Consider the following 23,702-nt stretch of genomic DNA (forward strand, 5'->3'; position numbering starts at 1 on the left):
TTCTTTCTTTCTTTCTTTCTTTCTTTCTTTCTTCCTTCCTTCCTTCCTTCCTTCCTTCCTTCCTTCCTTCCTTCCTTCCTTCCTTCCTTCCTTTCCCAGATAGCCAGCACGGCGCAGTGTCTTCCTTTTGAGTAAATGCAAGCTCTAACTGTAGGAGGATTTCTTCATTTAAAGGTTTAACAGATAGTATAAAATGGCTTTCCACAAAGGCTGAAGCAGTATGTGCTCAGGGAGAGAGAGTGTGTCCTCATGCACTCACCTGGGTGTTATGAATCTTATTCAGTGGATTTGCATGTCTATATTATGTTTTCCTTTTTGGGGGGGATATTCATCCTGTCTATCATCTAGGTTATAAATATTTAGTCTGTCATGGCAACTTTTTCTTTTTCCTTTAGAATCCTTCTCACTAGCTTTTTTTGAAACTAATTTTAGTTATATATTGATTTTTGTTTCTTCTTTTCCTCTTATCTATTATTTCAATATTTATAGTCACTTCTGAATAATTATAGTTAAGTTCTTCTGTTATGTTGATCCCACATTTCTTATTTACTAAATTCTTTCTTGTGTTTGTTTATATTAAAATATATAACTTGCATATTATAAAATCAGTCAGAATTTTAAAAAACCATGTTAACTCATTTTTTTAGTGTACTTTTAATCGTGTACAATCATCATGAGTTATCTATTCTGTGCTTGACCCGAAGCCAGGATCTCAGACATGCTAGGCATGTGCTCATCACAGAGGTGCTACTCCTAAATTCCACCATGCAGAATGAGGCAGAGTGCTATCCTGAGGCCTGGCTCATTATCTTTCATGAGTTTGTGTATTTGGAAGAGTCAGATTCTAGGGAGGCTCTGAGGAGATTGAATAACTTTGAGTCACTCAGCTGCTGAGGCTGGACAAGTCTCAACTATTATAGGTTCTTCAGCTGATGATAGACCAGCTTCAGTTTCCATGCTGAAAACCTCTGGATCTTTGCAAAGGACAGTGTTGCATGGGAGGAACAACTCTTTGTGGCCCAGCCCCCTAATTCTAACTTAAAGGATTAAGAATTGTAAAGGAGCAGTTCATTTCAAGGTTGTGAATATTGAGATAGCTCCCTTCTAAGTAAGAGAGGTCTGGATATTTAGAGTAGCAGTTGAGAAGATTGTTGGAAGAATACTAATGATCCTATGGACAGAAGCGGCCTCCAGGAGGTGCCCATTAACTCTCCTGAGACAACGTGCATTTCAGCTTTTATCTTGGCCTGTCTGGGGTGGGCTGCTCTAGGTTTGTGGTCTGTACCCTTGCTGATGCTCATCTCACCAAGAGAAGGATCAGGCCTTGGTCAGCAGCCTTGGCATTACATGTACTTTTGGAGCTCATCCTGTACCTCCCACTGCTGTGTAAAGAAAAGCAGGACACCCTTGTATTTGCGTGCTGTGAGCAGACCCTGTGAATGGCCTGTGGGCTCCCTAGATCTGTCATCATCACCTGTTCTGTCACCATCAAAGAAGGCTGTCAGCTGAAGCATATATCCAGTCCATTTTGCATTGTAATGAAAGGCTCTTGGTGTGGGTCTGTGACCCTGTCCCTGGTTCCTCCATCCACCCTCACCCCCAGTTGTGTATCACACTGTCTGTGTTAGCATGAAGTATTTCCTGCAGCTTTCTCTTATAAATTATAATATACTATGTACACTATAAACTATAAAAATTTCTCTGCTTAATTGTATTGAGTCACAATACAATGAAATTAACTGTTCATTTTGTTGCACAAGGTAAAGTACTATGAAACTGTCACAATCATTAAGGGGTATGTGAGCAAGGCTAATCTTTGACAGCCATCCAAGAACATACATAGAAGACATAATCTCTCTCTCTCTGTGTATGCATGTATATGTGTGTATATATGTATGTGTGAGTATGTGTATATGTATGTGTGTGTATGTATGTGTGCGTATGTGTATATTGTGTGTGTATGTGTGCGTATGTGTGTATGTGTATGTATGTGTGTGGGTGTGTGTGTGTGTGAGAGTGAGTGTGCAAGAGCAAGCAAATATGAATGTGAGTGGGTTTGCCTGTGAAGCCAGGGCCAATGATGATCCCTTCTTACCCTATTGCTCTCCACTTTATTGTTTTTCACTTTATTCTTTTGAGTTAAGAGTCTTTCACTGAGCCTACCTATGCTCTACACCATTCTGAGCCCTGCGTTACTGACATGCTCTGCTGTGTCCACCCTTTATGTGGGATCTCGGAATCGAGACTCAGGTCCACTGAGTGCTAGGAGAGAGCATCTTTATTTGCAGTCTTTCATTTAGCATGGGGATTCACATATACATATGATCTATGTCACAAAGGTTCATCAGTGACTCTGTACTTGGGTGGGCATGTAAGAGGATTCATATGAAAGGGGAAAATTACTATTGAAAACACTGTGGAAAATTCTTCAGCTGGAAGGGAAATGTTTACTGTCCCAGAAGAATCTACTTAGGAACTAAACCTTAGGACTGTCAGCAACAGTGTTGTGAAGTGGGAATATAACATGAGCAATGCATCTGAGTTACAAATGGTGCTCAGATTTTCTCATAGTTGGGAGTGCAGAGATGGCATGGTGGTTAGGAGCACTGGCTGTTCTTCCATAGGACCCAGCTTTGAATCTCAGCACTCAAATCAGGTTACTTACCTGTAACCCCAGCTCCAGGGGGAAATCTAACACCTTTAGCCCCTGCAGGCATGCACACAGAAATAAAAATCAAATAAATTTACATTTCTTTTTGATAAATAGATATAAAATAAAGTAAAAAGAAACCGATGATACTAATTTTAATAATGAACTTTATGTAACCCCAAATATCAAAATAATGATTTTAACATGTAGTCTTATTTTATGTTCTTTCTGATTTATTTTTTTCTGAGACAGGGTTTCTCTGTATAGACCTTGCTGCCCCGGAACTCTCTTTATAGACTAGCTGGGCTTGACCTCATAGAGATGCTCCTGCCTCTGCCTCCTGAGTGCTAGGATTAAAGCTGTGTGCCACCTACATCCAGCTCCTTCTGAGTACTTGAACAAATATTTTCATGAGTATGGGTGTTTTTGCAGTCACAATATCTGTACACCACATGCATTTCTGATGCTCACAGAGGCTAGGAAAAGGCATTGTGTCTCTGGAACTGGAGTTACAGATGTTATGTGTGTGAATTGTACAGATGTTATGTATGTGCTTTGTATAAATGTTATGTGTGTGCTGGGTACATCTTGAATTGGACTAACAACACTACCTGGGTGACCAGTAACCAAGTCCTGGCCACTGCAGTTGACTCTTGCTGTCTAATTTATAGTCAAATCCTTTGTCAGAGGGAAACATTTAAATACCTTAAAAATGTACAATTACTTTCAGCTCATGTAAATGCCTCAAATCCTGGCAAGCTTTCCTGATCCTAACGTTAGTGCTGATGGGATATTCCTCTGTTCCATATGGTATGACCAATGATATGTTACGCACTTAGGTGAATGCTTAGCCTATAGTAGATGTTCAATAAATGTTAGCAAACATGATTTTTAAGTTGCTTAAAAATTAGTAAACCATTTTTATTTCTAAGATTTCTTTCTAGTTTGTAAGGGAGACTTATTTTAAAAGAGTACTTATTTTTATTTTTGATATATTTATTTTATTTCTTACAGAATAAGGAAAAACTTTAAAGTGTAATTCCTCTTTTTAGTAATTGTCTTTTGATTTAGTGGCTTTTGTTTTGCTTTAATTGGTCCCCTGGCCTGCTCTTTTGAGTGGTTGATCCATTTCATATGTCTGGTTATTCTTCATGGTCTGCTAATATTTATAAATGACTTGATCATTTATTCTGGGTAACTGATGTGGTCACTGACTCGAATTATGTGGGCTAATGTTTCCTTTTTTCTATGATTGATTTTCCCCACATGTGTATAGGGAGGTGATTGATAACTGGTTTGATTCTTTGGCCATGCTTCCCTTTTTCATACATGGGTCTTGGCTATGCTAAAAAGAGAGCTGAGCATCTGTAGGTGCCCACTGTTCAGTGTGGGTGGCAGGCGTTCAGTGGTTCAGGAATGGTGGGCTTGGAGGGAGGTGTAGCTCATTAGAGTGCTTGACTAGTGTGTGTGAGGTTCTTACTGCAGTATCTCACATCACAAGAAGGAAAACAGGATTCAGCACCTGCTTAGCATATTCATTTTAAGTGTGGAACATTTAACATGTTATTATTTTTTTTTTACAGGAATATGTCTGGTTTGATAAAAGCCCTTATGAAATTATTACAGATGCAAGCATTGAGAGAAGGACGAAGCGGGGAAAAGGACATTCAGCATATATATTCTATCAGGTAAATCTTCTCTACTGTTGGTTTGTGTTGCTTGATTTCAGTTAACAATTACATTGAGTGTGTGAGTGCATGTGTGTGAGTGTGCATACGTTTGAGTGTACACCTGTGGGAATGCGCATGATTGTGTGTACATGAGTGTGCATGAGTGTGTGTGCATGTATAGAAGCTGGAGAATAACTTCTGGGAGTCATTCTTTCCTTCAGCTATGTGGGTTCACATATTACAGTCAGGTCTTCAGGCTTGGCATCAGAGACTTTGCTACTAAGCTATCCTGCTGTCCTGTCCTCTCCTTTTCTATTTAAAGGAATTTTTACACCATTTGCTAAATTAGGAACAAGATATACTTCCTTAAAGATTTGGTTCTTAAACCAGAAGGATATACACAAAGCCATGGGCCTTAATTCCTCAGGATGTGACTGTTTTAAAGACCTAGAGGAATGGTGGGGTTGACAACTCACTGAACATCACCAGTGTGGTTTCCAGGTTGCTTCTTTGGAACTGAAATCTGTTACTCAAAATTGAAGTGGTTTTTCTTTTTTTTTTGCTTTATAATAACTGTCACCAGGTGACAGTTTCCGCACTTGGTAAGTGGAAGCGGAAGGAAGGCTCAACACTTCTGAATACAAGAGACCTGTCTCAACAACAATACCATGCTACTGTTTTCTCTCAGAACTCAGAAACCTGAAGAGCTCATTGAGCAAATATTTGTTCTAAGCACAGGAGTTTGTATGGGGCAGGAAGGCCAGCTTCCTCACCATGGAAAGTAATAGGAGACACTTGTTTGCAGGGTCAAGGTCTAGTGTTTTCTCCTTGTTGTCTGTAGAACGTGATAAGGTAGAGTTACTTTAAAGAGAAAATGCACAGAGGTAACCACAGCATGCACTGGCTTTTGTGAGGGCTTTTCTAGTAAGAAGGATGTGCTTATCAGTTTGCCATGATGATGTCACTCAGCACCACAAAGCCATTTCTGCCCAGAAGGGCTCTCAGCAAAGCACCCAGAAGATGTGTTTCACTAGTTCATGTGCCTTCCAAGTTGGATAGCCTATACTTTTTTTTTTTTTTTTAATTTGAAAAAATGAGGTATAGGACCATAGATAGGGGTTGGCTTCAAGGTTAGGGTGGGAGTGTTTACCTGGGCTGTGGTGATTTGAGCTCACAACACCTGTAGTTTAGAGTCGACCTTGGCCCCAAGCCCTTCGGGTGATTCTGGAACAGTGCTGCCTGCTAGTCCCTATGCTTCAGTGAGCAGTGTCTGTTCCTGTAATGTTAATGTTGCCTGTGGTCTGTCTCACTTTTGTGAGTGGATTATCTAGGACTTTGTAGGCTATTTTTAAAAACAAGGTCAGATTGTATTTCACGTATTTTTCTTAGCATGTTTTTCAATAATTTCAAATATATAGAAAAATTAGAAGAATGTGATCTATATATTATTTTATTTATTTATATATATATATTTTTGTAGCACTGGCTGGCCTCCAACTCACACAAATCTATCTTCCTCTGCCTCCCAAGTGCTGAGATTAAAGGCATGAACTACCACATGCAGCTTCAGTGAAAATACTGTAGGACCTTGTAGTATATGGGGCAAGTTTTCCAAATGGACAAATGTTCCTTCCTCCAATCTCTCTCTCTCCTCCCTTTCCTCTTTTCTTCTCTTTCCTTTTGCATCTTCCTTTCAGCACAATACTAATGCAAGGTTTGTAATGCAAGGTGTCAGCTCACAGTCTCCTTTTCCTATCTCACCTCCAGCAGAATCGATCTGAAGACTCACTGAGCAGACATTAGTATTTCTGGAGAGACACTTCTCCTGCTTAAACGAAATTCAAAATTTTGGTCTAAATTTTCAGGATAGAATATAATTCCATTTCATCGTGGTTCCATTATTTATTCATGTTTCTATAGAGAAGCTACTAAGGGTTTTAGTCATCCTGCATGACAGTTTTATTGAGGGATAATTCACAGATCACGTGAGAGACACATTCAAGCTGTACAGTTCAGTGGTTTTCCATCCACAGTTATGCAATTTTCACCATAGTTAAATTTAGAACATTTCTTCCTCCCCCAAAGAAATTCCTCATCCCATTAGCAGTCAGTTTATATTTCTCTCCTACCCAGGAGGGTATTTTAAATCTTTGGTTCTCCGTATTGCCTGCTCATCAGAACCACCTGGGTATGCTTTAAAAGAAATAAATGTGACACCATCCAAATACCTCACTGGACTAGAGTCTCTGCGAGGAGCCTCACTCCTTTTAAATGCTCGCAGGTGGATCCGGTTCTCAGGGAGCACACGAGGCAGTAGGCTGCTGTCTGGTGATGCACACTAGTTGACCTGGATCTCTGCGCAAGTCTAAGGTGGATGCCAGAGATCTGACAAGCACCCTGGTGATGCTGCTGCTGCTGCTCCCTCCCACCCTCACCAAGGAGCATGAGTAGCACCTGGGAACTTGGTACAAGGCATCTGTGTGGGCTGCACTGCAGGCTACTTAAGTCAGAGCCTGCTCGTTGGAAGATATTTGTAGGTAACTCATGGAGTCATTAATGTTTAAGAAGTATATGTTTAGACGTCGGTAACATGAACTAGTCTATTAATCTGAAACATTATGGTTATTCTCATTTTCATGCTGATTATCCTTACCGCGTGTGATTGACTTCACCCATCTGTCTCATCTTACCCGCTGTCCCTTCTAGAATTCATTTTGTTTTATTACTGGTTCTTCTAACCGTGGTCTTATTTTCACAAGGGGAAAGGTATGAGGTGTGACTAGGGAGCCCCAGTTAAGGAATTAAGGAGAAATGGATATGTAAGGTTTGCCTTGAAATAAGGTGACACACTAAGAGGTTCAAATCAATCACCCCAGTTGGCATAAATCTGGTAATGTTTACAGAGAGCCCTTATGTGAATGGCTGTTTGGCATTATAAATCTGTAGAGTGTAATCGAGTGTATTAGAGTCTGAAGTTCCCCCAGAGGGGATGGTGGATGGCAGGAGCAGGGGGAAGGTAAGTCTGAGTGCAGATTTCCCTCAAGAGAGCTATGATTACCTGAGTCAAGCATAAAATTGTCATGCTGTTTTAGAGCCCTTCATGCTATCTGTGTGTTGGTTAGCCAGCATCAACCCGCCTTGCAGCAGCAGCTGGTGAGAGCGTGGTGTAAAGCAGAAAAGGATTGTGAGAGACTTAGAACGCCACTGAAAGGCATGGGATTAATTTAAAATCATAGCATGGCATATAGCTGGCTTTTTGTGTGTGAATATAATGTTTTTTTTTCATAATATTAAGGACTTTGCCAGTATAGAGTTGTGTTTTAAAAATGTTTGCCTTTTTGTTCAAATGGCTGATTAATTTGAATCATAGTAACATAGAATACATGGTTGTTTTAACTGTGTCTGGAATGGCTTATGACATGCAGGTGTGAAAGAGAATATGTGAGGACCAGGGGCCCCAGGGAAGGTCCTCCTTCTGGTGGGCCCAGAGTTCAGTGGTTCTTAAAGTCTGTAAGAATAAAGAAAACTTGAGAGCAGCTTAGAGCCATTGCTTCTTAGTGTTGCTTGCCAGAGAGTCTTATTCATCCCATAGTCTTCTGTGACTGGGAGTCGACATGTTCATCCAGTTGTTTCCTGATATGGATGCAGGTCATTCTGTGCCTCCCACTGACAAGATCTTTCTGTAGCCCCAAGAACTAGATGTCACCATATATGGGCTGCAAGGACCCCAGAAGGTTTACCATAGAGAGGGTGTGTTGAGCGGTTTAGGTCCACCTTCTTTCTTCATTGTAACATGCATATTCCTCAGCCTCAAGGATCCAAGTTTGTCTTGCCATGTCGGCCATCTACAATGGAGAAGCTAGGAGCAGAACCACAGGAAGATTCCAAAGAAAAACCAAGTCAAAGAGAGCAAGCAGATGCAAAGAGAGAGAATGTAGAGGGTCATGGATTCATTCAGTGACTACATTCCATGGCTTTGTCACATGCTAGTGCCTTCAGATGGTGGGTGGGTGGCTGTGGGAACAGGAAAGGAAGAGTCCCAAATACCCTCTTAGAAACCCGCACAGCTTGTCAGGGCTTCCTATGCATACACAGTGCAGTTCATCCTCAGAGATTTCCATATGCAGTTTTGCAACCTGGGCCTGAAGCACACCCTTGTGTTGGGATTTGAGTGCAGTTGATTACTGATTGTGCTTAGAGAGAAAGCTGCATTAGCTTCATTGCTGATGAATTTGAGCTTGCTCCTTCTAGAGCATCCTTCTTGAACTTCCTGGCTTGATCAAGATTGGATGGCTGTATTTTATAGGACTGCGACTGTTGCTATGCTCGAGAATGGAGTAAGTGGGGGGAAAAGGTAGGAATTTGGTTTTTGCGGTTAGCTCAGGGGCTTTCACCAAGTATAAAATGCCAGACAGTTCAGTCCCCACTGCAGCTGTGCCTTAGTGCCCTCTAAGGAACCTCTCAGTACACCTGTAACTGAACAAAACCTAGAATGACCATGGGTCAGCCTGAGGCCCTGTTTCTTTTCAGTTTCCCATGTAACTCCCGTGAGAAGGTCTTGTGGGGAACGACTAGCCTTGTTACAATGAGACGGCGGTGGGTGTCAGCCTTGCCAGACCTTCAGATCTTTTAATAAGTGGAAGGTTTCTGTGTGAATCCTCCTGATTAAATGCTGGCAGCCACTCCCAAGTTTTGAAAGTATAAGGTTGGCAGACACAACATGTCTGCTCACAGGATACAGTCTGTGGACAGCAAAGATTATGACCTGCTCTAGGAACTTAACTGTTTCCCCTGTTTTACAGAACTTTAGAAATGCCTTTCTCCTTGTAAGCAAATTTTAAATTAATTAACATATTACTCATCTCATTGCTATTAAGGCATCTTTTAGTTTAGACTTTCTTCTTCCTTTGTTGGGTCTGGATTGTTGGCTGCAAGTGTGACTGTAATTTGCCAACTATTAGAGGATAGTTTTCTCATTTGCTTTCTAATACACCATTCTCATGAACTTTCATCCTGTGCTGTGCTTTTAAATTTTTCTCTGCATATTCATATTATGGCAATCTTTTTACGGTCTCTCCTCTCTCAGCGAAAGTGAGGAAATAGCTGTGAATTCATGAGCAGTGACTGCTTGTTCCAGAATTTGTGCTTTATTCTGATGTGCCAGACAGTGGCTGACATGTACAAATATCAAATGTTCAGATTCCTATTCGTGGGAAGCTGTACTTTCTGGAGTGGTGGAATATTTAATGACTTGGCAGATGGTGGACTCTGAAGTAGGCGCTGAGGTCAGTAGCACAGGATGGCTAGATCCGAGGGGATTGAAACTCAGTGCCCTGTGTGTGGATCTAATCCTCTATTTGTAGTTTTTATGGCTAGAGAAGAAGGATTTAAGGATCCTAAAGGCCAAGATACTTTGTAACTCATGTTTCTCTGACTTACTGAAGTCAGGTTTATCCCCTTGGGTAAATCAGATACAGAAAAAACAAAACCAAACCAAACAAATAAACAAAAAAGCAATCGAGTGAGAGAGAGAGAGAGAGCGAGCAAGCGAGATCCAGAAAATACTAATATACTAACAGAGACTGGCTTGCAGTTGTGGTTATCAAAATACAGTCCTATTTTTAATTTGGTAACTGTTTTCTAAGCCATAACCCTTTTGCATTTTCTCTTACTATCTGTTTTGAAGAAAGACAAGGCACTAGTGACTTGACTAGCTCAGTTTCTCCACTGCTGACACTGCCATGTGAGAACTCTGGGGAGGGGCTCAAGGACGCAGAGGCTGTTTGGTGTTCAAGGGAGGAGAGGCCTGCAAAGGCTTAGGAGAGGTGGCCATTGCAAAGACTTCTGAGTTTCAGTTAAAGAAATAGTGGGCATTCATTTTTTCTATTTTTCCTTTTCCTTTTTTAATCTATAGGATATTGTTTAGGGTTGCAAGTTATCTTTAGTTGTCATTTCTTTTAGGACCCGGAACCCCGTCTCTCCTGCTCTGAGTCTTTTATAGCATTGACATTTTGAATAGCATAAACAGTGCCATATGTGTCTGAGGAACACACCTCTGGCACCATCATAGCCACCACATTGTTGTTCACTGTGTTAGCTTTGATCACCTAGTCACTCTCTGCTCTGATTCATCACAAATGTCAACTTCCTGTCATAACTAAGGAGAAATATGTGGGGAGGACACAGAGACCACCCAGAACCCAGCTTCATATTACCCTCACTGTTCACTGCGAGGGTTTGCATATACCAGTACTTGGTGGCAAAGGGGAGCCAGAAATGGCCTTAGGGGTGGAAATGACTAATTATCTGGAGGAATAAAGGACCTCTTAACTTGGAATTTTCTTCAGGGAAATACAACTTAATACATTTACTGTATTAATGTACTTTATGTGATACACAGGTGTTTCTAAAATGAAAAGGCTAACATAAAATAACGTGTAGTTGTTGATATTTATTGCGATTTTGTTGGTTTGTTTATTTTTATTTGAGATGGTCTTACCATTTAACGCTGCCTGACCTGGGACTCCTCACATAGATCAAGTTGGCCTTGAATTCAGAGGTTTGTCTGCCTCTGCCTCCCAAGTGCTAGGACTAAAAGTGTACACTACCCAGTGTTTTGTTTTGTGTGTGTGTGTGTATGTGTGTTGTGATGTGTAAATTCCATTGTGATTATTTTGAGATTGCTTTGTGGCCCAGCCTGGTTGGGGCTGTGACCTTTTGTTTCAGGCTGCAGAGTGCTGGGCCTAGAAGCATGTGTCATCGTACCTAGCTGAAGTTTACAGTATTTTCTAGTGCTCCTTTTTTATTGAGACATAATTTATATGCCATAAAATTCTTTTAAGGTGTTTGAGCCAGTGGGTCTTATTAAAGTTCATTAAATTATATAACTTCCACTACTACTTAGTTTCAGAACATTGTATCACCTCTAAAGGAAGCCTCATATACAAGGCCACTGTGATGGTTTGTATATTCTTGGACCAGGGAGTGGCACCATTTAGAAGTGTGGCCTTGTTGGAATAGGTGTGACCTGGTTGGAGTAGGTGTGTCACGGTGGGTGTGGGCTTAAGATTCTCACCCCAGTTGCCTGGAAGTCAGTCTTCCTCTAGCAGCCTTTGGATGAAGATGTAGAACTCTCAGCTCTGCCTGGCCATGACAGCCTGGATGCTGCCATGTTCCTACCTTGATGATAATGGACTGAACCTCTGAACCTGTAAGCTAGCCCCAATTAAATGTTGTTTTATATAGGACTTGCCTTGGTCATGGTGTCTGTTCACAGCAGTAAAACCCTAACTAAGACAGCCACTTATTCCTACCCACCGCTAGAGAATACTATTGAGTTTGCACATTCTAGAAATTCCATGTGCCAGAAACATACATGTGAGGCCTTGTATGTGAGGCTTTTTGGCATAATCTTTTCAGGATTTTACCCATGTTGTAGCATGTGCCAGTACCTTCTCCCCTTTATCTAGTGCATGCACATACCACATGTTATCTCGTGTTTATTGTTTTTTAAGAAGTGAATTTTTAGTGTTTTTGCTTTTATGTTTATTCTGAAGGCAACTACTTTTAAAAATCATTAAAAATAAGCCCACCTTGGTCTTTATCACTGGTGAGGATACTCAAGGAACCATTATTTCAGGTGAGAACACAGCTTAGGTAACCTTTTGGGGGGGGGGGGGAAGGAATGGTTTTTATAGTTCTTCTGATTAGCTAAGCTGAATGTAGCAGTTACCCTAGATATACAGTCTGCCTTAATGTATTGATGCTTACTTACCATCATGATTTTTAAGAGGCCCTTCTAGTTTTTGGACTTTGACTTAGGAATGTGTGAACCTAGTTTTAGACTTTTTTAAGTTCAAAGGGCTTATGGCAGTCTCTATGTAAAGGCCAGGTGGAGGAAGATGAGAAGTAGAGAGTCACACTCACTGCTGCCTCTGAACAAGCCCATTGGAACTAAGGAAAACAAAACCAAAACCAAACAAAAGGCCAAGCCAGGCAGTGCTTGGGTGAGCTCAGGCAGCTATGCCCCACAGGGCTCTCTGCAGTCTTCGCAGTCGGATTCTTTCTGTCTGTGTGCGTTTTTTGCTTCTGACTTCATTCTTCTTTTCTCTCTTTGTACTATGAATGTGTTTGCTGATGATTTTTATTAATGATTCTAATCATGTGGGATTTGCTGCTGGGACTGACAGTCACACCTAAAGAATAAGTTTATACATATTATTCATCTTCAGCCAGCAGTTGTCCCCTAGAGAATGTTGTACAAAATTTTCTAAATATAGATACTGATATAAAAACTGCCATGGTAATTTAAAAAACAGGTCACAAAAATCATTCCATTTTCCTTTTTAGATTATTTATTGTGCACGATCATGGCAAATAATGGAATAAAATAAAGGTCTTAGATCCTGAAGCACCTATACCACCCTGCCCCAACCCCAAGGCACCACCTTCTTCTTCTTAAAAGATAACTGTGCATTAAAAGTCTCATCCTCAAATAGTGAGCCTAGGGAAGGATGCATGTGAGGACAGAACCTTAGTAAGGAGCGTATTTAATAAAAACCTTATATATTCCTTACCTGCCTGACAGACCTAAGGGAATATATAATCAGTCAAAAGTGTCCAGACTAGTGCACATTCACTCTGGTGCTTCCCCGAGGCCCTCCTATGGAAAGCAAATAAATACATGTGTTTTTAAGTTATGTTACACATGCTTGATAATTACTAATTTCTCCTTTTGAATCACTTTTTGCTTTTGCAGTAATATCCATGTTGTAATCCTCACAACATTTTCTTATTATGCATCTTTTAACCTATCTGCAGAGATTAAAAAAAATACCCAGCTTCTCGCCAGCACTTTCCAATCAAAATTCCGAGCAGGTAGAGAGATGCTTTTAAAATGCATATTTGATGGAGTAAGTGCTGTGCATTGCTCTGAAAGCTCCAGGGTCACAGCTGCACACATGGAAATGCACGGTGACTTGCAGGCATTGTTTTTCACACAGAGAAAGGCGCTCAGTGCCAGTCACTGAATTCACCATGTAAATCAAATCATAGCTTTCTGATGCTCAGAGATGAAGCTAAAGGTTGAGGTGACCTAAAGGTTACAGATAACTTTTGCTTCCTGATTTAACTGCCACACAGCTAATTTTTTTTATTCGCTCATTTCTATTAAGATCGATGCACTTATTCTTGTAAAGGTGACTACCGTTGCATACCTTATTTTATCATTGCCTCGGTGATCGCCTGGTGGAACCGTGCATACATCATTCTCCTTCCCCTCTGCTCCCTAATTTCAGATGCGTGCAGTGCTCTCCACTGTCAGTGATACTAGTGAAAGGTGGGGGGCAAAGAAATATTTGCATCTAAGTCTGTAGGCTTCTCTGTCGTTCCCATCCCCCACACTCTGAACAGTATTGACTCTGGAACAAAATTGATTTTTCATGATCTTCTATATTCTTTCCTTTATGACTACATAAATACATAGGGACATGTTTGGTGTGTGTGTGTAATTATATTCATTATAGAAGTGCATTTGACCCACAATGAGGAAGAAAAAATATTAAGGCAGAGACCCAAATTTTAGGCTGACATAATTCACTCTGGCTAGTGTTAATGGAACTCTTCTATTTGTTAGATATTATGTTATATACTTTATTAAGAATATCAGTAAAAATGCTTGCATGTCACAAAGTAGGAAAGTGCCAAAGAATGTTCAACATACTGGTTCATGTGGCATGCCAAAAGAAAACCAAAGCACACTAAGAGATTTACAGGCGCTGGAGGCCAATGGAGGGTGACCCGCTTGTCTGATTTGTATTGATTTTGCTCTTTAGAAATGATGTTATTCTCCTTTAAGGAGAAAGCAGATCTATAGGCTATCTCAGGAGCTAGATAATTCCAGTTTAATCATCCTTCTGGACACAGCACTTTACTTTCCTAGGAAGCAGACAATACAGGATGGTTTTTCTCTTTGAGATAAAAATAGGTGAGGCCTTCCTTTCACAGACATTGCCCTTAGAGCCATTCAAGCTTAGCATATAATTATGGATGGGGGCGCCATCTTTGTGGTTTGTTTCCTTTGCAGGGCTCGATTGCATCCTGTGCATCCTCTGCCTGGGATTTAATGTTCATGTGGGTTATGCACATGAACATTAGCTATTAGCTATTAGCTATCTAGCCTGAGCTTATTTTAAAGATGAAGGAACATTGGTCAAGAGAGACTAATTCTCTTGCCAGAGAACTCATGCTTTGCTGGAGAATGAGAATTTGGAGACAGATGTATTTTTCAGTTGCTAGAGTTCTTGCTTAGTATGTGTAGGCATTGGGTTTGATCTGTGTGAATGGGGTATTGTGGTGCCCACCTATAATCCCAGGACTGGGGAGGTAGAGGCAGGTTATATAGTGACTTGGAAGCCAGTCTTGGCTACCTGAGAATCGAATTTTGTGTGTGTGTGTGTGTTTAGTTCTGTGTTCCTTGCTCCCACTGTCACATCCTTTCTCTCTAGTTTCAGTTTTATTTGATATAAGGACATGACTATTTAAAAAAAAAAAGAGTCCAAGCATGCTTCATGGCTTGTATAAAATCTACTACAGTGATGACAGGGATGGTGGCATCCAGACTTGGCTGTATTTTCAAGATGTCCTACTTTGTGGCTACCACCATTAGTTACAAATGACCTGGTTGGCTGGAGGGTCAGCCATACATTTTAAACAAAGGATGGGGTAAATTAACTATTGTAGCTTGAGTAGCAGATTTGAGAATGATTGAATTAATGAATGGATTTATTTAAGGAAAGCGGGTTTATTTTGGTCTAGAGTTCCAGTTCCAGATCATCATGGTAGAGATCTCATGGAGCAGGAAGGGATCTGAAGGCAGCCATAGTCAGGAAGTACACAAGTGTGCTTCTAGTTTGCCCGCCTGCTGTCTCCCTCCCTCCCTCTCCCCTTCTCTGTCTCTCTCCCTCTCTCTCCCTCCCCTCACTCTGGTACTTCCCAATTAAATTTTTGGAGTTTAAATTCTGTATCCATCTCAGAAAACTGGACATAGTACTACCAGAGGATCGATCCTGCAATACCTCTCCTGGGCATATATCCAGAAGATGTTCCAACCGGTAAGAAGGACACATGCTCTACTATGTTCATAGCAGCCTTATTTATAATAGCCAGAANCTGGAAAGAACCCAGATGCCCCTCAACAGAGGAATGGATACAGAAAATGTGGTACATTTACACANTGGAGTACTACTCAGNNNTNNNAAANANNTATTAAAAAGAATGAATTTATGAAATTCCTAGGCAAATGGATGGACCTGGAGGGCATCATCCTGAGTGAGATAACCCAATCACAAAAGAACTTGCACAATATGTACTCACTGATAAGTGGATATTAACCCAGAAATTTAGAATACCCAAGATATAAGATATAATCTGCTAAACGCATGAACAAGAAGAACGAAGACCAAAGTGTGGACACTTTGCCCCTTCTTAGAATTGGGAACAAAACACCCATGGAAGGAGTTACAGAGACAAAGTTTGGAGCTGAGACGAAAAGATGGACCATCTAGAAACTGCCATATCCCGGTATCCATCCCATAATCAGCTTCCAAATGCTGACACCATTGCATACCCTAGCAAGATTTTGCTAAAAAGACCCAGATATGGCTGTCTATTGTGAGACTATGCCAGGGCCTGGAAAACAGAAGTGAATGCTCACAGTCAGCTATTGGATGGATCACAGGGCCCCCAATGGAGGAGCTAGGGAAAGTATTCAAGGAGCTGAAGGGATCTGCAATCCTATAGATGGAACAACAATATGAACTAACCAATAGCCCCCCTGGAGCTCCTGTCTGTAGCTACATATGAATCAGAAGATGGCCTAGTCGGCCATCAGTGGAAAGAGAGGCCCATTGGTCGTGCAAACTTTATATGCCTCAGTACAGGGGATCGCCAGGGCCAAGAAGTGGGAGTGGGTGGGTAGGGGAGTGGGTGGGTAGGGGAGTGGGTGGGGGAGCGTGTGGGGGACTTTTGGGATAGCATTGGAAATGTAATTGAAATAAATACCCAATAAAAAATATGAAAAAAATTGTTTATCCTTTCAAATGCCTGGAACTTTCTCATTTGAATACATGTTAAAGAAAGAAGTTGAATGGCTAACAAACAACAAGTGAGAGGAAGAAAGAAAAATTTTGAGTAATCCATAAATTTAATAATCAAATCTTGAATATATCAAGAGTGAACTATACTCAGCCTTATGACGTTTTTCATGCTCTAATTATAATATTTTTGATAGGATAATAACTTCATTTTCTGTCATACTCAAATTAGCATCTGTATTCTCTAATGATGTTTATTTTAGAATAAGATTTATTTTGTAAAGGAATAATTTTACGTTTTCCCCCCACTTTAAACCTTTTCAGTTTTCTTGTGCATCCAATGCTAATTTTTGTTAAGCGTATTTCCATAAGAAATGTAAATTTTTGGTCATGATTGATTACTTTCAGCTCTGTTTAAGTTAAAGCCCGGTCAGCTTTGTGCTTCGCCCTGCACTTGCTGTGGACTTCAGGTAGTGATTTTCAACCAGAGGCAGTTTCACCCCAACAAGGACATTAGGTAGAGTCAGAGGACAGTTTTGATTGTCAGTACTTGGAGGAAGTTTAAGAACTCCTGGTGGAGGAGGCTAGGTTGCTGTTGATCAAGCTTTGCCCCCGCTGTGAAGACTGTCTATATAACATGCCAGTAGTGCTAAGAGGCAGTTAGTCTCATGCATGGAAGTGGTGCAGTTTGTTTAATTAATATATATCCATTCTATTATGTGAGTATAAGCCTTTGTGTATTATTTTTTATGTGTATTCACATATCAATTTGATGATTCACAAGGGAGAATTTAGCTTTTTGGTTTATTATGCTTAAAAACAAAACTTTGGCAACTATAATTGATTTTAGGTCATTTGTGTTGTTTGAAAAAGTATTATATTCATAATCAAAACCTAATCAACAAGAGTCAATGTTTGCATTTTTTATGCCACTTCTTTCAAGGTTATCAGCCTCTTGTAATCAGTATCATACATTATTTTTTACAGTATTGTCACTTAGAATGTATTCAATTTTCTGGAGAAATTAATTATTGAGGTCTAAATCAGTAATTAATTTGGACCTTTATTCTCATATATTCTACTCAATCTAATCTTTAGGGATTAACTTTGAGATGCTTACTGGAATTGGCTGAATCTAGTTGCTGGTGAAATAGACCCTTTCATTCCCTGCAACAAAGTAAATAGTTCCTTCTATTCTGAGTGTAACAGAGCTGTGTCAGATGAGAGCTGGTTGCATGTGTGTTATTTCTACTACTTTAAGATGACTGTGTTTTATTTCTGTTGACCTGGTTTAATTTGAATGTGTTGTCAAGGGGAGACTTGTCATTGTTATCTTGTTGGGGTAGGAGAGACAGGAAGAGGAATGAAGATGAGAGGGTTAATAAGAGGCAGTGGGGTTTTGGGGGGAACAGGAAGAGGAGAGGCCAGGTTGGGCAAGGAGCTGGTTTCTCTTTCTTTTCTTTTTCTTTTTTAGAGTTTATTTTATGTGCAATGGTATTTTGCCTGTATGTTTGGCATGAGTGGGTGCCAGATGGCCTGGAACTGGAGTTATGGACAGTCGTGAGCTGCCATGGGTTGCTGGGGATTGAACCCAGGCCCACTTGAAGAACAGCTGGTACTCTGAAGCACTTAGCCATCTCTGCAAGAGTTGACTTCTAAGAGAGGAATTGGAAATCATTTCAGAGCTTTTGCATAAAAGCTTTGTTGTTAATTTTTCAGATTATCTTCTTAAGTAGTCATGAACGCCACCCTTAGCTGGAGGGTTAGTGACTGGTCCTGTACAAAACTCCTTACGCCAGCATGCTTATCAGAACAGTAACCGCTGTTAGTGTTCAAGACCTTATCCTGCTGTGATGTGCTGAGTGGCATTTAGGACTTGGGAGTGTTTGGACTCCGTATCTCCGACAGCCAGGATGGAAGGTGATTCTGGATAGCTTTACTTGCCAAAGAGTTTGGGATTGATATACATGATTTTGATGTGAGTTTTGAGGCTTAGTGTAAAATGTTGGGTGGAACTACTTCTTAGCAATGACGGTAATCTGGCAGTCAGAAATAGCCTGTGTGTTAATGAGCAAGCTGCTGGCCTATGAGATAAGATCTACTAAAATTTGTTCTTTGTAAAAGAGTATAAACAGAATAATTCCTACCCTTGACTTCCTTCTTCAGAGGTTTTTATTTTTTCCCTTTGTAGCAGCTGTCAGAGTGTGGAACATATTAGAATCACCTAGAAAGTTTTTAAAAGTTGCTTATGCATGAACACTATACCTAGCAATCGCAAGGTAACTGAGGCTCCGGCACTGGGTGTGAGCTACACTCTGACCTATACTTCATGCCAGGGCTTTAGTAGATGTGCACGGGCTACGGGGATCTGTGTTTCTCACTTTCTAGGTAATGATGCTGACATGCGTGAAAACCCACCATGCTTTAAGAACCAGGAAGAGCCATGGTACATGCTGGTAGAGTATATGTAGAGGCAGGAGGATTATGATTCTGAGTTCAGGCTGGGTTAGACCTTTACAAGGCTGCTGAGATGACAGCTGAGTGGGTAAAAGCTCTTACAAGCCCGATGGCCTGAGTTCATTCCTGGAACCCACATAAAAAGTCAGATGTGGGAGAGCATCAGTATTCACACTGCTATGTGGAGATGGGAATTAGAGACAGACTTGCCTGGAAGGTGCTTGACTGCAGAGTTAGCAGGATACTCTGCAGCCAGCAGGACACTCTGCAGCCCGAGCAAGAGAGTAAGGCAAGAGTCGACTCTCAAAAGTTCTCTCGCGGTTTCCACACATGCTCTGTGGTACAATAAACAGACAGATAAGCAAGCAAACAAACATTTAAGAGGAATCAGGAGGGTTGTTCCTAGGAAGTTGCTTGCATCCTGCAGGTGTGACTCAGTAGTAAAGAGCTCGCTTGCCCAGCATGGGAGACCCTCGGCCTGATCCCTGGCATTGCACAAATAAGTCCCAAGAAATATTCATCTGTATCCACTTGCTACCAAGCCTGATGACTTGAGTTCAATCCCTTGAACCCACGTGGTGGAAGGGGACCTGACTCCCAAGAGCTGTCCTGTGATTTTCACATTCACTCAATGGTGCCTTTCTCCCCCAAATGCATAAATAAATATAAAATAAAAACAAAAAACAAAACCCCTTGGTACATTTACAACTATAATTAGGATTTTGAACTCTTGAAAAGAATCTGTTATGCTTTTTTATTCTTCCTAAAGCTCTATTCTCTGAGAATCCTCCAGATTTCAGATTTTCTGTTTAATAAAGCCTTTTTAGATATCTTAATGGAAATAGGCCAAGTACTATAAATTCTTGTACAACAGTGGTTTGAAAGCATTTTCAGTTTGGAAGCTTTCTTATTTGTGATGGGAGGAATATTGTCTTTTCCTTTATACTAAATATGCTGGAAGACACAGAACCGTGCATGTACTGAGAATCTAGAAAAAATGAGGATGAACCGGGGAGATGCCTCAGTGCTAGGAGCACTGGTGGCTCTTACAGAGGACTGGTGACTCAGTTCCTAGCACTCACATTGAGGCTAACCATCTATAATTCCAGAGCCAGGGGATTCCGTGCCATTTTCGGGCTTCTAGGCACTGGATGCTCGTGATGCACAGACATACAAGAAATAAAAATAAACAAGGTAAAAGTAACCAAGAGCAGAAGATACAGTTTGCTTATGAGCTAGCCTAATGTGAGAGGGAAGGACAACTTATTTGCATGGGAAAGGGCAGTAGGAGGAGGAATGAGGACATCAAAGGGTAGTTTGGAGAGAGCTACTGGAGTTATGAAATGGGCTGAAGTCTGAGCTATTAAACTGCAGGACCCATTTTCTAATTTAGATCTCTGAGACTCTGGATCTATTTTCTTTTCAGGAGAATAATTAGATAAAATGCAGGGAAAGTCAGTTCTCATGAACCACCTCCCCAGTTCAGGAAGTGATAGTTTTATGACATTATAGATCCTGGGAAATGTCTGTAGCTGGTGTTGGCTTCTTGGTGCTATATTTGGATAGAGAGAATGCGTGCTCCTGAAATGACAGCTAACAATATGATTTCCTGTGTTTCTCAGAAATCCTCCTCAGCCTTTGATCACCGTGCTTGAGCACAGGCCTGATTGCTGGCCACTACTCCTGCAGCAGCTGACAGCTTTTTTCCAGCAATGCCCTGAAAGGTAACGTAAAATAAAATAAATGAAGGACACAGAATGGGGTGTGCTAATTTTAGAGCTGGAGCCGTATGTTGTGCTTGTATTAGCTGCTGTGACTATGAAGTTCTTAAGGAGAAGAAATGTTCTAGAGCTGGTTGTACGTTCTCTTTTCTTTTTAGCAGTAAGAGAACATGATCTGCCAGGCTTATTGGTTGTTGAACCATCAGTAAAGAATAATAGCCTACCTCTGTTGAATTTTTTCCCCTTCTCTGACTAAGCCTACTGTTTTACATTTTCCTCTACATTTTGATCTCATCCTTGCTTGTTGCAGGTGCTGAGGTGTCTCTCTTTTGTGTCCCCACAACAACTTGCAGTTTGATTTGTAACATTATTAAACTTATTCTTGGTTTTATTCCCTGCTATCCACTTTAAAACCTTCTGGAGGATCCTGTTCCACCGTCATCTTCATAATGCTCAGACATTTATAGGTGCCTTAAAAAACGTCAAAGTTTTGAGAACAAAGCACAGGAATGGGTTGAAGATTATCTTACCATAGAGATATTCAGACTGCAGCCCCTTGCAAGAAGGTGGTCCAAAATTGTCTTTACCTTAAATGGTTTTTCACTGGTATGATATTACTGGTTACTAGATAAACTTTTCTTCAACTCTGCCAGAACAAACAAAACCCCAAATGAATTTATAAGTATATTGACTTCATGAAATTTCTTTGAGTCATTATAACATTGTTCTAGATTTCTTTCTAACCTCCCCACTCTATTTGAGATACTGTGGTACCAAATAGCCTTGGCTAGCTTGAACATCATTGTGTAGATCAGGCTGGCCTTGAACTCAGTTCTCCTTGACTCTGACTCCTGAGTGCTGGGATTAAATGTATGTGCTCTCATGCTGGCCCTGAAAAGGGTAATATATGGATTATGGGGTTGTGCTTTGCAAGATGGAATTGAAAATTCTGGTTGTACTGTCAGAGCTAACTTAGGAGCAGTAACTTTTAAGTTGTTTAGAAGGTAATACAGGTAGGTTGGTCATTTACTAAGAACGGGAGCAGTTCTTCACACTTGTGTGATAGAGGCAAAATGTAAAGACAGTCTGTTCTTTCCATGGTAGGAATTATTGATTAAACTAGATACTTAAGTCAGACATATACTGAACTGTCAATATATCTTTATGGTAGGTCTTTGGGGCAGTATTTGTAGCAAGTTTTACTTTGATTCATTGAAAGCCTGTGTTGTGATTTTATCTTCACTGAGAATTCTATACATTAACATCGTTGTGGAATTGCGGTTGAGAACCTTAAGGTTCTTAACCTAGCACATGGGTTTGAGAACAAGGATCCAGAGAGAACATGGCCTATTCCAGGCCAACTGAATGTTGCAGCCTTATTGTTTGTCTCCATCTTAGCTATTGTTTACCATGTCTTCTTTAGTGGGAAGCACAAATATAGAAGACATCTGTGCAGCTGGAAGTTCTTTGTCTCACATCTTAAATATTTTTTTTCACCTTGGCGTTTAGGCCTTTTGTTTTTATTTTCTTCCTGAGATAGCAATGAGTCATCACAGAACTCTGGGACTGTGTGAGTATGAAATCAGAAAAAACATTAAGCTAGGGTAATTTTTAAATTGTAATTTATCATTAAGGAAGCAAAACAATATAATTTCACTTATATTTAAAAATGCTTATATCGTAGTTAATTATTTTTTATAAATAGTAAATGAAAACATAGAATTAAAATGAAAGAAGAATAAGGTTATATTTTGTTGATGCATGCTACTTTTCAATATTTGTAACTTTATGTAGCCATGTTAACTGATTGCACATTTCTTAGAAGATGTGCTTGGTACACACAGTCTTGGTGATAGGGCAGTAAATGGAAGGCTATGATCTGTGTCCTCATTTGGATTACAGTTTGGCAAGGGATATAAATGCTGCACATGTCATAATAATAAACAGTTGTGCGATGGAAGCACATAATGGTGATCCAACCACAGACTGCCTGTCAGGAAAGGGAAAGGACCCCTGTAAGTCATTGCAAAGGGGAGAGCTGGAGGGTCATAGAAAAAGAAGAATCTCCAAGTGGGGGCCCAGTGGGATGGCTGAAGACCTGAAATGAGTGTCGTGATTAAATGGAGAGTGAGGCTGGCAAGACAGGCAGAGGCTGAACCATGGAGTGTTAGGATTTGAGTCACTATTTTGTCGTAGCACAGTCTGTTTAAGTTGTTAATGATATTTTACATTTGACAGTCATTCTGACATGCTGGCATCCTTGGATTAGGAGTTACTGGAATATAATAAATCTAGTTAGATACTAAAGATATGTCAATACATGATCTTACTCCCTTGACTTGGAAGTTTCTTTGAAGAGGTTTCATTGATCTATTTCTTTGAAGATCTATTTCATTGATCTCTCAATTTCTGTGGACACACACACATCTGTCTGTCTGTCTGTCTGTCTATCTATCTATCTATCATCTGTCTGTCTGTCTGTCTGTCTGTCTGTCTGTCGTCTTTATAAGGATCTGGTAAGGATCAAATAAATTCGAACCATAAAGTGGAATTACTTATATATACTGCAGGTTAACAAGGTAAAAATAAAGTAGCCCTACTTATTCATGGTGGGGGTCACTAAAGTCATCCAGTAGATGCCTCAACTTACAGAAAAAAATGAAGTATGTGTAATATAAAGATGCTGTTTGCATAAAAAGAGAAAGGTTAACAACAAGCATTTGCCATCAATCTTAGTGACTTGAGCATTTTTTTCCTTCCTAAGTTGAGGGATACCACTTGTTCATGAAAGGAAGGTCTTTATGGCTTCTCAATGGCACTTACGGACTTCCAGAGTCACTATTTTCCTTCATTGGTGTCATCAGTTAGTAAAATAAGTGTTAAGTGTGTTGTGCACAGACAGTATTATAATACAGTTGGCCTGACACCAAGATGACTGCCAATAGATTCAGGATGGCCTGGAGCAGTTCTCAACCTTCCTAATGCTGTGACCCTTAACTACGGTTTCTCAAGTTGTGGTACTCCAACCATAAAATTATTTCATTGTTTCTTTCTTTGTTTCTTTCTTTGTTTGTTTCTTTCTTTGTTTGTTTCTTTCTTTGTTTGTTTCTTT

General features: G+C 40.3%; 1 protein-coding gene across 4 annotated transcripts in view; it reads left to right on the top strand.

Annotated features, from left to right (window-relative positions):
• Focad (focadhesin) overlaps positions 1–23,702 on the top strand; it is a 294,020-nt gene that overhangs the window by 54,588 nt on the left and 215,730 nt on the right. For all 4 annotated transcript variants that reach the window (XM_021160670.2, XM_029475893.1, XM_029475892.1 and 1 more), the window contains 2 exons: positions 4,234–4,338; positions 20,492–20,593. In XM_021160670.2, the coding sequence (XP_021016329.1) occupies positions 4,234–4,338; positions 20,492–20,593 (207 nt within the window). The remainder of the gene's footprint in view (positions 1–4,233; positions 4,339–20,491; positions 20,594–23,702) is intronic.

Source organism: Mus caroli, chromosome 4 (genome assembly GCF_900094665.2).
Source record: "Mus caroli chromosome 4, CAROLI_EIJ_v1.1, whole genome shotgun sequence".
In the NCBI taxonomy this organism is placed as follows: domain Eukaryota; kingdom Metazoa; phylum Chordata; class Mammalia; order Rodentia; family Muridae; genus Mus; species Mus caroli.